The 15,606-nt window shown below is 27.1% G+C and overlaps 1 protein-coding gene across 5 annotated transcripts in view; it reads left to right on the top strand.

Annotated features, from left to right (window-relative positions):
- The window catches only part of LOC122719047, a 112,891-nt gene that overhangs the window by 50,351 nt on the left and 46,934 nt on the right, over positions 1-15,606 (top strand). For all 5 annotated transcript variants that reach the window (XM_043944573.1, XM_043944572.1, XM_043944575.1 and 2 more), the window contains exon 3: positions 7,847-8,095. In XM_043944573.1, coding sequence (XP_043800508.1) covers positions 7,847-8,095 — 249 coding nt within the window. The remainder of the gene's footprint in view (positions 1-7,846; positions 8,096-15,606) is intronic.

The raw sequence follows: 15,606 nt of genomic DNA, 5'->3' as shown, positions 1-15,606 counted from the left end.
AATTCGCGTCATCTTTATCTTAAAATCAATCGGCCATTTTGTTTTTTTTTTTTTGCTTCTTACGTCGTACGTCATTTGAGAACCACTATTATTCGAGGTGATCGAACTCGACGATGGCAATGGAGCGTTTATGTCACGAAGAAGAAAAAGAAGAAAAAAGAAGAAGAAGAAGAAGGGGGGAGGAAGAAGAGGTGGCGTGGAAGAAGAAACGAAGAAAGAAAGAAGAAGGTTCGCTAACGGGCAACAGCTGGTCGTTTACTCGTTTGGCCACGGTTTCTTGGATACAGGTCTGGACCGTTGTTACCAACCGATTTATCAAAACCGGTCAGTCCTTCTCTACCTCCTTCTTTTTCTTGCCTCCACCACTGTCGATGAGACCGGTCCTGTAGCCCATTTCCCTTTCGTTTCCCATCAGTTGCTCCTGCTATGTATTATACTCGTGAACCAGCTACTCTACATGCTGGATCACGTATCGGCAAAATTTATTTTTCACTTTGCACTCGAATCTATTTAGCTTTAACGTGGACGAGTTTCTTTGTAATATAATTTCGTGGTATGGTAGTACGTAGTTTTTAGAGAGATGTTAAAAATGCCGAAGGTTGGATCGATTATATATGTATATGGGAAAAAATGAAATTTGATTGGAGAACGTTATTATAGTGCAATTTTATATTAAGATGTGACTATCGATATCGTCGATAAATATCGTTAAAGTTGATATCGATTAAGATAATTGAAATGAAAACAGCTAGAGTTTTTCTAGTTTTTTTTTCTCATTTGATGATATTTTTAATATATTCAAAGTATATTTATTCTAACTGCAATTTATTATTAATAACATTTTCATTGGTTTAATGATGTATTAAAAATTATCAGTAAGGTATCGATAATGGATAATTTCATTTATTTTTCTGTGGAAGTTATACTTTTGAAATGTCATTACTAAAAGATAGGAGATAATTCTAAATGCAAATATAAATAAAATAAATAAATAAATAAAATTTTTTCGTTTTGAAATCGTTTTGAAATCGTGTTTGAAAATTTTTTAAGTTCAAGTGAAATTGGAATATTAGTAAATCATCGAAAAACTTAGAAAAATATTTTTTCATTTAAAAATTAATTTTTAAGAAAATCGAATTTGAAAATTCAAAATCAATTTTATGATTGTGTAATTATTTTATGATTGTATATAATTTAATTTCAAGTAATTTCTCGAAAATTAAGAAACTTAAGAAACTGAATTTCAAATATATATTTAAAAAAATATGTATTAAATATGTTAATTTTTACACATTGAATATAGAAAACAGATTTTCATAAAATATATGAGATATATGAGATAATTTACTTTTTAACTTACGTGATTATTAATTGTAATCGTTTAAAATTTATTTTCTTTTGCTTTCGTTCTAAGTATAATTACAGTATTAACTGTTTGAAATAAATCTGAATTTTTATGGATTCTTAAATGGGGATTTAAAAAGGGGAAGAAAGTTCGTTGCTCTTTGTTATGACTTACAAGTGCTAAATCAGATTTTAAAATTCATGTTATTTTGCATTTTTTGTAATTGAATGAACAAATATTAAAATATTGTACTTTTAAACATTGTCAATGCTTTTGTCTCTTTATTAATAATAATCAAATCTTTCTGTATAAATATATCAAGTTATTGAAAAAAGATTTTAAAATTCTTAGCAATTTTCAATATTTTCCCTTGTAAATTATTTAAAGCTTACCAATTTCATCTTCAAAAGATCTTAACTAAAATTGTGATCTTCTTTCATATTGAATATATTTAATCTTTAATATTAATAAGATTGAATTTTAAATTTTTTATATTCTCATCAAAAGATTTTTAAATTTAACTATTATTTGATACGTTTGATTTGGATTATTGAAAATTACTATTTTATTATTAGAAATTTCAAATATATATATTTAATTTATATTATTATTTATAAACACTTAAAAAAAATTTTTTATTTGATTGTAGAGAGAAATAAAAGTCGTACTAAAATTCAAAAGAAGAAATGTTAAGTGTTCCATTACATAGTAATGTATCTACTCTATATCAGTCTGTTTAGTCTGCATGTAAATTTAGATTTCAAGTTATTTATTTTTAACAATTTGGTTCGGTTACGTGAAAGAACATATAATATATTATTGTACGATTTTTATTGAATAAACACTCATATATGTTTGAAAAAATTATTTAATTACACAAAGAGAAATTACAATTACTAATTAAATTATATTAAGATTAAATGATTTGAAAAAAACAAAAGAAATTTTAATTAATTTTCTTAATTGATTGATTTATTTATTTCAATTTTATAGATTAGAAAAAGAATATTGATCATTACAATATAATTTTTTAAATCGCTAGTTTATTCAATAATTTGCATGATTTTAAAATTAAAACTTCAAAATTTTTCAAAAAAAAATCAAAATAATTGCATTAATATGTTTATTGTTGATCAAATATTCATTAATTATTTTATTTTTATAACAAGTAATTTTCATACAAATTTTGTTTGATATTTTGAAATTACTTATACTTCACATTAATTATTATGAACAATTATTATTTTATCAAGCAATCAAGAAAGTTTTATGATGAAAAAGTTATAAACGTTATCTTTATAAAAATCACAAGTCTTGAGAAGTGAAAAAAATATTTTACAAACTTTCTATTTTTAATTTTACAATAATCACATATACAATAATAATCCAAATGGAGAAAAAATATTGTTGAAACTTGAAGTGCACAATTCTATGTGCAATCAACCACAAATCTCAACGATTACTTGCAGTTATTCTATGAACATAACGTTTCACAAGTCTTATAAATGTTTCTTCATATTCTTATGTCATAAAAAAAAAAAAAAAAAAAAAAGGAAAGAAACAAAATCGTCAGAATATTATTGGTTACCTATAATTTTCCTCTTACATTTGTCTCAATATCATAGAAATATTGCGAAAATACACATTCTAATCTAAGATATGTACTGTTCAGAAGAAGCAGATTTCAAATTTCAAGGATGAATTAAAACAAGAATTGTTCCATACATCAAAATTTATTTCTCTTAATTACAAGCAATATATAATTTTCCACCAAATATAATCAGACAGAGATAAAATGTTACAGAGATAGAAGGATCTCTCACTTTTTCGTTTCGTTTCAAAATGCAAAAATTAAATTGCTCACAATTTAAAAAATAAACGATCTTTTTGCATATAAATATATCTTTCCATTTTTATATTTCCAAGTTTTACATTTGTCTTCCAGTCACTAGAATTACCCCCTTAAATTTTCTACCCACTTCCTCAACCTCCACGCGCGCTAAACTCACACAGTTGAATATATTAATCTTTCAATTGAAACGAACGAACGGTTTCTCGTCTGCCTACGCGTACAATGATCCACGTTCAGATTTCGCGTACAATGAAATCAAGAACGGGTTACGTGCCCCTCACTTTGGCCACGACATTCCTCCTCTTTCCACGGAGTTTCTTCCCTTATAAAGATCGCGGCATAGAAGAATGACTTTCTCCGCAACTTGCTCCCAAGAAAGTTCCTTCGAAACTCTCCCACACAGTTTTCCACACGTGCAATCAGTTTCCAAGAGCAATCGGTGTGTTTCGATAGAATGTCTCCTATGATGGAAAGAAAGTATTCCTGTTTTCTTTCACTTCTTCCTTTTCCATGGAAAGAAAAAAATGTAGAGAACAATTGCTTTATTCGCAAGAAATAATAATTTCTTCCTCTTCTTGCAATCTGACAATTTTTCTTAGATTGGGAGTTTTTGATAGATTGTCAATGAATGACAAAGATGCTTTTTTTGTAATACTTGCTTTTTATCATCTCTGTTGATGGTGCTGGATAATTTTTTAAGTGTAAAGAAGTAGTTTGTAAAGAGAATTATGGAATTATTTGCTGGAATTGTGCAATATTTTTGAGAAAAGAATCAACAGCAAAGATATTTTGATTCTAAGTTAAGAATGTTAGATCACGTATGGTAAATATGACTTATGATAATAAGTTTTTGGCACAAAAATATTTTAACAACTGATTAAACTTCGATATTTAGAATATTTTTATGTTCATGATGTGTATTGAAGTATAGTATAGATAACAAAAGATAAAAAAATTGTTTGCCTAATACAAACTGTTATTTCAAAAGAAATAAAAAAAAAGAATTTTTATGTTAAAAAGCATATTTGATTACTTGAAATTTTTAAAGAATGAATTTTAATGAAGAAAATTATAATAATGTTCAACTCTTAAAAAACAAAAAAAAAAAAAAAATAGAAATAACGAATAATTGAAGAAATGCATGCGAATAAATAAATGTATAAGTATATTGAATACTAATAATTAATAGTTACGTGGCGCTAGTGTCGATTGTTAAAATTGAAATAGCAATTTTTTAAATAAATATTATATAATTCTATATTCCCTTAATAATACATTGCATAAATTTTTTTTATTATCTGATTACACATTCTTCTTTATCAAATTCTAGATTTCATTTTCACAGTTTCAAACTTTTATAATTATGTAGAAATATTTACCTAAATTATATCAAGTAAATAATGATAAATAATAATGTGCAGATATACTTTTATCACATGTATAATTTTATTATTGTAAATTTTTTTTTTATCTTTCAACCATCCATATATAAACATCCATATAAACTAATTATTATTTTTATTATTAAAAAAAAATAAGAAGCGCGATTTCAATGAATTAAATGATTCCTATTACAATCTTTCGGATCTCTGTTTCCTGTTACAAGAAATATAATAGGTGTTTTTTCGTTACTCGATAATATAAATAGATATAACGTATCAAGTCGGTATTGAACGCAGGCGAGTTTATCCTGTATCCAATCTCTCGAATTTTTCCATATTATTCTCGCCTCGAGCTTGATACTCTATGATTTCTCGTTGCAAGCATCCTTCTGAACGACTCACGATAGCAACATCTACCGTCGTACGTTCCGGTTAAACGGAGAAAAGGTGTGAAAGCGTGGAGAAAATTTTCGTTGCAACAAATCCTTATTTCCAACGATTTTCGAATTTCTTCTCTGGCTCGAGATGATGGCTTCCGCGGATTTACCGGTTTACCACTGCAAGTCTGAACTTAAACCTAACCTAACCTTAAACATAAACCAATTAAACGGGATGCAATGGCGGAATCCTAGAGATTTTATCTAACCGGGAACGTTTTCTTTTTTTTTTTTACGTGGGCGATTTTAAATCTCACGGAAATTGTAATCTTTATTTTATCGTTCGAATTTTATTTCGAGGAAAATCTAATCTTAATGGAAATTGAGATTCTCGTGGGAATTATGATGACACGTTTCCTGTGAGAATTACGTAAGGGAAATATATATAATTAAAGAAATTACAAAAAAATAAATTAATCGTTTTTATACTATATATACTATATGTAAAAAATTTTTTTATTTCAAACAATAATTTATTTAAGAAAATTATTTTAAATAATCGTTAATCGTTTATTTGGTGAAGTAAATATTGTATTGGAGAATTGATTGTTTAAGAAAATAATAATAATATCCATTTTGTTTATCGAATGATATTAGAGAATATTATAGAATAAAAAATTAAATAAGTAATAATGTTGGTAAGAAACATTAACTCTGCATATTAATGAACAGTTATTTCCATTAAAATGAAATAATTCATTTCAAATATTATTATTAATTTAATTTTATATTATTTTAAAAAATAGATTTTTTTAAACAAGTTTAAAGATTAATTTCAAAAAAAATTTTTAAATTCCTCAAAAAATTTAGTTTTTTCGCAATGTAAATATTGTTCGATAGTTTGGATGGCAGTTTAAATATGTTCTTATCTCGTGTTCAGATAGTCCGTCATTTGAATAATCAAACTTCGAATAATCGACGATAATCGATATTCTATTGTACTTTAAAGAATACTTGATATATCGCGTGTTTACGTTCTTACAATAGATTTTTTTTTTTTTAAAAATGTAAAAGATAAAGAGTTTCATTGCTTTGTTACACAATGATCAGAATAAATTTTTTTAAATTTACAATGTTAATTGTGAAATGACAATTGTCATGGTTATTTTTTTCATATTTTTTTTTTTTTTTTAATAAGGAAATCAATAATCTATTACACGATAAGATTTAACGAATGCACGAGAACTTTTGGACTTTTCGTTTGATAAATTTTCAATAACGAATTATGAGATTACATAAATTTTTTTATTTGCTATTTTATCATGTAATAACTATGTATTTATCATGAAATATAAAAAAAATATAAATCGTGACATTATCACTTCGTGATTATCATTATAAATTGTGCTTTTTCTATTTTTTTTTTTTTAAATTTAAACAGTTTATTAAAAAAACATTGGACACCAATAATATGGAAATATTATGTATATTTAATAAAAGATGTATTCATTTTTGTTTTTAATTTGAATAAAAAGTATTATTTGAATGATTCATGATCTATTGAATACAGTATTCATACGAAAAAATATTAAAAACAATTATTGAAACGAGATGATATTTAAAGATTTATATAATGATAAACAAATATATGGAAAAATTTGAATTTTAAATAAATTTTTAAGATATAATTACAAGTAATTATTTGAAATATTAATATTAATATTTTGTATATGTAAATTTGATATTGACATTTGAAATATTTTCAATTATTCTTTTCTTCGAAAAAAGAATATATTAATTCAAAGAATAAATTTCTTTTCAACAAAAGTAAACGACTTGGATACTTTATTGACAATCCTGACACCACACACTACATAATAGTAGAAAAGCTATAATTTGAATATTCAAAATCGTAAAAATTAGTTTTCATTTATTATTACAATAATCATCTAAGACTGAAATCTGAAATATTTTCGAAACTATGAATTATTTTAATATTAATGTATCTATACATTTGTCTTGTTTATTCATACAATTATTATCTCAACTACTCGATTATTATCTCAATTACAAAATTACATTTAGAAATTATTATTATTACAATTCATAATTAGCTTTGCATATTATCAGAAATAAAAAAAGTTATGATGATTTGGATACAAATTTTATTGCCTTTTTCTGTCACAATCAGATTAATATACGTGACAAATACCACGAAAATGCGTGTGAAAATAATCGTTTCCTTCCGTACAAACACATGCATCCTTCTTCCACTTTCATTATTCGTTCCCTTTCTCCACTTAGCACCTGATCTTTAATCCCAAGAAAACTTTGTCAAACCTTTGTCTTCCACATATTTCCAAAAATTTGCAAACAATATCCCTTCCATTCCATATATATCTCATCAAATTAGAAAATCCACTTATTCAAATGAAAAATTATATTTCTCTATATCCCTCTCTCCTTTCCTTCTTCCTAACCTTTTTGATATAACTTCTTATACCTGTACTTGTTACACACCTACACAACCACAACAACGATGGATAATATAACGTAGCCGTATCCATCCACAGAAGCGTGAACTTAGCCGCGAGCACTCCGGCTAGATTAAATTTGAAATATTAATAAGACGGTTGAAAATGGCGAGGAAGGAAAGGAAGACAATGGGACGAAGGAAAAAAAAAAAAAAAAAATAAAAGAAACCTGGCCAAAATCCATAGTGCAAATCCTCGTCAAAAATTCGTGCAAACGAGATTTCCAATTTAATTTAATAGATTTAAGGAAGTAGGAGAAAATTGATTAAAAAAGAAAAAAAGCGTAAGGAAAATTAATGGCGGACGTCTGGTGTTCACGCTTCAAATCCACGTGCTTGCTTGCTTGCTTGTTTCAGCTGCGTCGTATCGTGGGCCAGGGGAGGACGAGGACAAGGACTCGTACGCGGCTAGGATCGCATTCACAGGAAATTCGCGGATCCTGGGACCTATTTGTATAGTCGTGGGCGCCCTTATGCTCGCCCTAGGCGTGCTACTCTGCATGCTCACCAGAAGGGCGAGAAGAAGGGAGCGCAGGGTCGGCTTCCATTGCCCTCTTCACGGCGATTTTTATCCCGTTAGTCCTGTTCAAGGTGTCAAGATGCTTGGTGAGTCGAGATTATTTTTTTGCATGTCAAAAAATTTGTTTTTTTTTTTTTTTTGATGCGAATGGATGAATGATGAATTTGGTTAGTTGGTTTGGAATTTTGGACGAGTTTTGGAAAGGATTTTTATGCGAAAAAAATGGTAAAATGTTACGAAATAAATAAAATAGAAGGGAAGGTAGGATACGTATAGTTTTGAATAAAAAGAAAAAAAATGAAATTTAAATTTAAATTACAGTCAGCTGCAAAAGATTATGAGATTAAATTAATAAATTGTGTTATCGAAATTAATAATTTCGTTTTGTGAAACGTTATGATTATAGATCATAATGGATTACAGAAATGTGAGAAGATTTTATTATTGAAATATATATTGAATATTATGAAAAGTTTGATTAAAGAAGATTTTTGTGTATGCAAATTTTCACTAAAATCAAATTTTTCAAAATTGATAAATTTTCTTTCGAGATAACATACGAAAACTTGTATCATTGATTGTAGATTCGCGTTTATTACATTATTTTTAATGAATTTTTTAAATTGGAGAAGAAATTGCGGCGAACAGCATCAAGCAAAGGAAATATAAAAAATAATAACCAATTCTTTACACCAAGTAATCACATTTATATTGAACACTCTGTGTTCAATTACTCTTCAATTACATACTGAGAAATAAAGTAATAAAACTAGGCAAAAAAATAGATTGCCATTCTAAATTCTTAAAAATCGTTACGCGAGTTTTTTACGCAATCGTAAAAACTGCTTGAAGAAAGAATCTTGAATCTTGAATCATATTCGAATATTACCGGCACAACATCAGGTAGTTTGCTGCAAGAAATGCTGATGTCTAGATTTGCAGAAAATGTTCAAGAGGTGTGTGTGCTATATATATATGTGTGTGTGTGTATGTATGTGTGTGTAGTTTCTAAAGAAGACGAAAAGAGAAGGTATAGAAATCTGGTGACCTGATTAAAGTACATGTGCTATCAAAAGTTTTGCTACTCGCGTTATTCGACATTTGCCACAACAAATTTTAATACGTTCGATAATTTAATTAACGATGTACGACAACCTGTTTATCCACCAAATAAATTAGAATCGAAGTGGCAATAAAAAATCGAAAGGTTCCCTTTTTAATCGTAAATTCATTGTTGTATTTGTTATTAACAAATAATCTGTTCAAATAGAAATAATATTAAAAAAAATTATAATATCTATTTATTCAATTAATTTACAAAGATTCCTTTTCTATTTCTTTCCAATTAACAAAAATTTTGTAATAAAAAGAAAAAAAAGAGTAAATTTCTTTGATGAGAATATGATGGAATCGATATATCAGTACCAATAACGTTATTTAATTTTTGCTATTAGTGAAAAAGAATTTCTCTATGATTTTTCTAATAGCATTTAGAATCTGCATAAATTACAACATTCTTTTTGAACGATATTATTTGTATTATAACGTGATTAAATTTCTACTCGATCATTTTTTGATTTTAATGAAAATTTAACCGAGTTTCATTTCGCGTCGTTGCGAAAATTCAAGTAGAATTTTATATTTCCTTCTTTCAAATTTTTTTTTTTTTTTTTTTTTAAATTACAAGTCACGACAATTCTGCTTTCCACGTATGGAGCTTATCGAGGAATTAAAAATTCATACTTCACCTTTCGTTCTCTATCGTGTTGTGTCATTTGTCGTCGAACGATAGAACGATCCGTTTTGAGCAAAAGCCATTTGAACGCAAATTATTTCCATATACCTTTGCGATTCGACAAACATTTCTAAAAGAAAATAAGGAAAATTTTGCCACGTGAGTCGTAATCTTCGATTCCGTTCCATTATTATCCGCGCGCCTCGTTTATTCTCGAATATCAAATATGAATCGGACGATTTGAGCGGCAAACAATGTGTTCGTATAACTTGGATTGACATTTGTAATACAAAGTTCAGAGGAAAGTAAGAGAAATGAACTTTGAACGATTCTGATATTTATTTATAAAATTCTGAGCATTCTCAGAATAATATATATATATATATATATTGTACAATTGTGCTATGTAAGAGAGTTTTACTTTTATCATTTCTTAAAATGACGTCGTTTTGTTAAACAAAGAGTTGATCGAACGAAAAACGATTTACTTTAATTATCGAATTGATATAAAATTATAAAAGTTAATTAATACACGTATATATATTTTTTATTCATGAAATTATGGATTTAACGTGAGAACTAAATCGTTTTTTCGTGATATCAAATAAATAAAATAATAATAAATAAACAGAATACAAAAAAAAAAAAGAAAAATCAAGATAACATTCTCTGTTTCTATGATGTTCTTTTTGTAACTTGTCTAAATTTTAGTAAAATGATATTTTTTTTGTTTTCTTCTGTTCTAAAAGATTATCTAAGATTGAATTAAGTTTCTTAAATGCAACTATCAGGCGAAACACGCGATATTAAATTAATTATAGTTTGATCGTATTAAAAGTGGTAATTTTATTTAATTAGAGTTTAAACAGTCTTATGAAATTGCATGATATCATGAAGGATTAAAATAATTAAAGGAAAAGATTGACAGTTACAAATTATTTTTATAACTTTTATATCACAAGCAACATTGTGTTCATCTTTTATCAATAAATTATCGAATCTATAAAAAATTAATATTCAATCATTTCGAAAATATTCGATCTCGAATATTTTTTATATTTTAAAATATAAATTTTCATATGTTTCATCGAATCACGTAAAATAGTGACATTTACATTATCTTCTTCAAATCCATATAATCTAAACGATTGAAAATACCAATTGATTTATCTAATATTGCTATAATTACTTAATCTACACTGTTTTTTAAATTCATATAAAAATAAAATATTTTACAAACAGAGAGTATGAATCCTCATAAGGATCCTCACGAGGATCATTATTTTTTTAAAAATAAAAAGAAAACTTTTTATATAAATTTTATTAATCTACATACATACATATATATAAGAAAAAAAGCACAAAACATTAAAAGTATAATACATTTATAGACATTTAAAAGCAAATCTCTCTTTAAGCTCCATTTCTCTAATCCTGTTCATAAAAATCTTATCCTGCACGGAATATTCCACATCAATAAAAATAAACGTAAAACTAATAATAATAAACTCATTTCAAGTTCGAGTGAAAATATTTTTAATCCCATAACGCAATTCTTAATAATAATCAATCAGATCAAATTTTCAAACAAGATTTCTTTTCATCTATCTCCTTTCCTCGAATTTTATTTATTTTAATCCGGAATTATCGATTAAAAGAGAGTAGATAATCGAATAACGAAATCTCCAAGTTCGATTTACCGACGGAGTCATTATACCTGCGGGCATTGTACAGTTTTCCAGAGGATGCCAGAGGTTCGACCTGTCTTAGGAAGCCTATCGGAAACGTTAGTTTATCACAGCGTGTTCCAGTTCGCGTCAATTGCTTTAAATTCAGGACGAGGCTGGATCAGGGTTAGGGTAGCTAACTGGATTGTCGGAATTCAGGCTAATACGAGTCTATCAAATTATTCCATTGGTCAGTCGGACGTGTTTCCACCATCTTGTTGTGTTGTCCACTCGAATCTGGATTTTCCTGAAGGTTCATCGTATCCACCACCATCTTGGTCTTTGAAAAGATATTTGGTGAAAAATATACATCTTTCTGAAACGGTTCGATCTTGTCTTACACGCTTCTTTTTTCATCGTAATTTTTAAATTATATATGATTTGAAAGAAATGATAAATTATGAATTTTTCAAATTAAGGAAATTTTTTTATTTGTCCATTAATATTATTGTATCGATGATGTTATTTATTTATTAGGTAAAATGGATTTTCAACTGTCGATGTTTCATGTTTCATTCGATAGATAAAATTTTTCATTACGAAAAGGAAAGATTATTAAAATGTGCTTTAATAAGAATAATGTACACCTTTGCATTTTCGTTGTTTCATTTTGTAAAAGTACAGTGATTGAGGTCACCGATAACGCATTTTAATTTTACATAATTGACGTTTCACTTAATTTTAATTAATTTTCAAACGAATGAAAACATTTCCACGTTAAAAGAATATAATTAATATCCCTTTATTTAATTCAAGATTAAAATTATACGTTCAATTTTATCATTTTCGAAAAATCAATGGTGTAAATTACAATTATAAATATTCGTTCTCTTTAATATTCTATAAATAAAAAATAAACGAATACCAAAGTGTGGCACATGTGTATTGTCACATACGTGTATGATAAATGTAAATTAATGATACAAAAATAAAAATATATAAATAAAATGTATACACATATCGCAAGTACGTATAGGAGAAATTGTGAAATGAAAATAATTCTAAGATCGATTACGTTTCCAAGTAAGTGCTCGCCAACCGTTCTATTTAATTGCAAACTAAGGACAGGCAATGTTAGATCTAGATTAAATTATTCATTGCTGTCACTATATTTAGTCAGGTTCATTGAAACTGGAGGCATAGTACATCGTGGTTTATTTAAATTGAAAGGAATATTTTACCTTTCGGAGAGATCAAATAAAATCATTGATAAAGACCGTCGATTTCATATATAATTTCATAATAATGCAAATGTTAATGAATTTATAGGACGAAGAAGTACATATTGTTATACGTACACACTCGAGTGTTAATGTATTTATACGTTTGAAAGGTTTATATTCTAGAGGTCAAAAGGTCGATATGCAAAAATGTCAGGCTTGTTTATTAAGTCATGCACAATTGAAGTTTGCATTAGATGAAGCAAGACGAAATTTATGTGCCTCTAGAATATTGTTCCACGAATATATTAACATCCTGTATATACTTTGGGATACGTGAAAGATCGAAGACGTAAAGAGGCTATGAAAAATATCACGTACTTTTTGAATTATACTCGAGATAAAACAAGTAAGGTATAAAAGTAACTTGTTTAAAGAATATTTATATTAGAACTAATGATGACTTAAAAATTGAATAATTTATGTTTATATTGAGAAGAAATTTAATTATTTTTTTCCTCTCCATTTCTTTTTTTTTTTTCTCCCTTGGAAAAATAAAAGGAATATTATATCAAGGGATAAGAGAAAATTTTTAAGTCAAATGATTGTGAATTTTAAATTATATTGATATTATTTATTTACTGTCAATTTTTCATAATATTAGAAATTTAATACTTTTAGCTTCATACTGTGACAAAATTTTTATTTCATTAAATTCTTATTAATAACTGTTTCTTTGACACTTTCTATACAACAAATACGTCTCTTCGTAAAGTAATATTTTCCATGTTTCAAAGAAGATTATCGAAATAAGCGAAAACTTCATCAAGCAATTATAATTATCCTTATTTTCCAATTTTTCAAAAATAATCGATCAATCTCAAACTGGATTATTTAATCTGAATCGTTAAAAAAAAAATGCAATAATATCGATTGAAAAAACGCATAATTCTCGATCTAGCAATTAGCACGTATCCATGTACGAACACCTGTGGATAAATTTCTTAGATTTATAGAGAGAGGCAACACTAAATATTTGAGAATTAGACAGAGTGTTTCTGGTGAATTTAAAAATTTCAAAGGCAGAGTGAAAAACGAGGCAGCAGTTTGCCGGGGCACGAATTTCTCGAGAATTTGTTACGTCGTTCGTCGACTTTGACCTAACCTAACCTAACCGATGCAGCTGGGAAATAAAAAAAAAAAAAAAAAAAAGCTTTGGAAAGCATCAATATGACAAGAAACACGAGCCGGCTCTGTTGCATTTGACACTTTCTCTCATGTTGAATTTTCGAGAGTATATGAAATTTATTTTTGGCCGTGTTTCGTTTCGAAAATATTCGGTGTGGTTTTTTTTTTTTTTTGAAAGTTATATGAAATTGACAAGTTTTAATTGGAGGAATGTATGAAATATTCCTATCCCAATAAACATTCGTCCGTAACGTCAATCCAAACTTTGTTTAATCGATTCTTTAATCGATGGTAAATTACATAACCTCAATCGATACTTTTGCATATCATTTTATTTCTCCAATCTTTGATATCTTGATGAATGTATTTAATATAATCCTGAATTGATTTTACCTTGCACATCGTAAAAAAATATTGAATTCAGTCAATTCTATCGTTAGCACAGTATATATATGTATAGTTTATAAATATACAAGTATAAAATGAATTCGATTCGCTCACCTTGATCGTTATTTAATTTATTTTTTTACAACAAGAATAATCTCTTCCATGTTATTTTCTCGAAAAAAAAAAACATAACCTCAAATCAAACAATTTGATTCCATTCTCGACTCGCCACGATCAACTTTATCTCTGTCCATCGATACCAGAACATCCTGTATGTGTATCAATAATCCAATAATTTGGAGTGGCGCCACCAGCAGATTGGAATTCTAACGTTAGAGGTCGCGCGTGTTTCCTCGTATGTTTCACCCATCGGGACAATTTATCTAAATTGTATAAACTCTGGATTCATAGAGCGTGATCGTATCCACGAGGATTCGCACGTTTAACGGTGATTTATCGAGATCGAAGGTCGTAACGTTCCTTTTTTTTTTTTTTTTAATTCCTCGACCGCGTATTTGATAGTGAGTCTATGAACTTTCTCGAAAGAATCTTCGATAACGCGATATCTCTTTCTATTTTTTTTTTTTCTTTTTTTCATTTCCATTGTGAAACTCACGAATTATATAAATTTTTTTTGATAAATAATAATGTATAATCTGGGTCACGATTGAGAAAATTCTTGAAACGTAGATAAAGTATATATAGTGTATATGTTTCTTGAGATATGTATAAATAATTTGTGAAAATATTTCGATTGTATTAATTTAATAATAATCTAATTGAATTTATATTTAGATTTATTTTAATCCAGTTATTATTTGATGTTTAATTTTTCAAACAAACGATTATGTAAAAAATGAATTTAAAGAGATTTGTAGATAAAAATTTGTTGACGAATAGATATTTCTCCTTGGAAAAAGAAATAAACTTTTTTCAGGATATTCGAAATCTTATATCCAATTTTCAGATTCGAAAATTAGTAAGAATAATATAATATTCAATAATATAAATAATATTAATAGAACTTATTGGGAAAAATTATTACGACGAAAATTAAAATCGTAAATACAAAGATAAGTATTCCACTTTTAAAATTTCAATTATGGAACTAGTTCTCTGCTGAATGAAACGCATTCCACTCGGAATAATTTTGAATCCACCAAGTAGGATATATATAAAGAATAATTGTAAATAGGAAACTCGTCGAGAGACAAGAAAATATTCCAAGTCGATTATATATAATCCGGAGATAGAGTTCAGATGCATCCCATTATATGCAAAAATATTATAATAAATGCTATTTCAGAAGAAACTTTTTACGTATTTTTTCTTGAATCTCATTGTAAGTGATAAATAATCGGATAATTTTAAAAACGTTAAAACGTTAAAAAAAAAAAAAA

This window comes from Apis laboriosa, unplaced genomic scaffold, assembly GCF_014066325.1.
Source record: "Apis laboriosa isolate Shangri-la unplaced genomic scaffold, ASM1406632v1 scaffold69_cov144, whole genome shotgun sequence".
Classification (NCBI taxonomy): domain Eukaryota; kingdom Metazoa; phylum Arthropoda; class Insecta; order Hymenoptera; family Apidae; genus Apis; species Apis laboriosa.
This window is presented reverse-complemented; position numbering and strand designations above follow the sequence as displayed.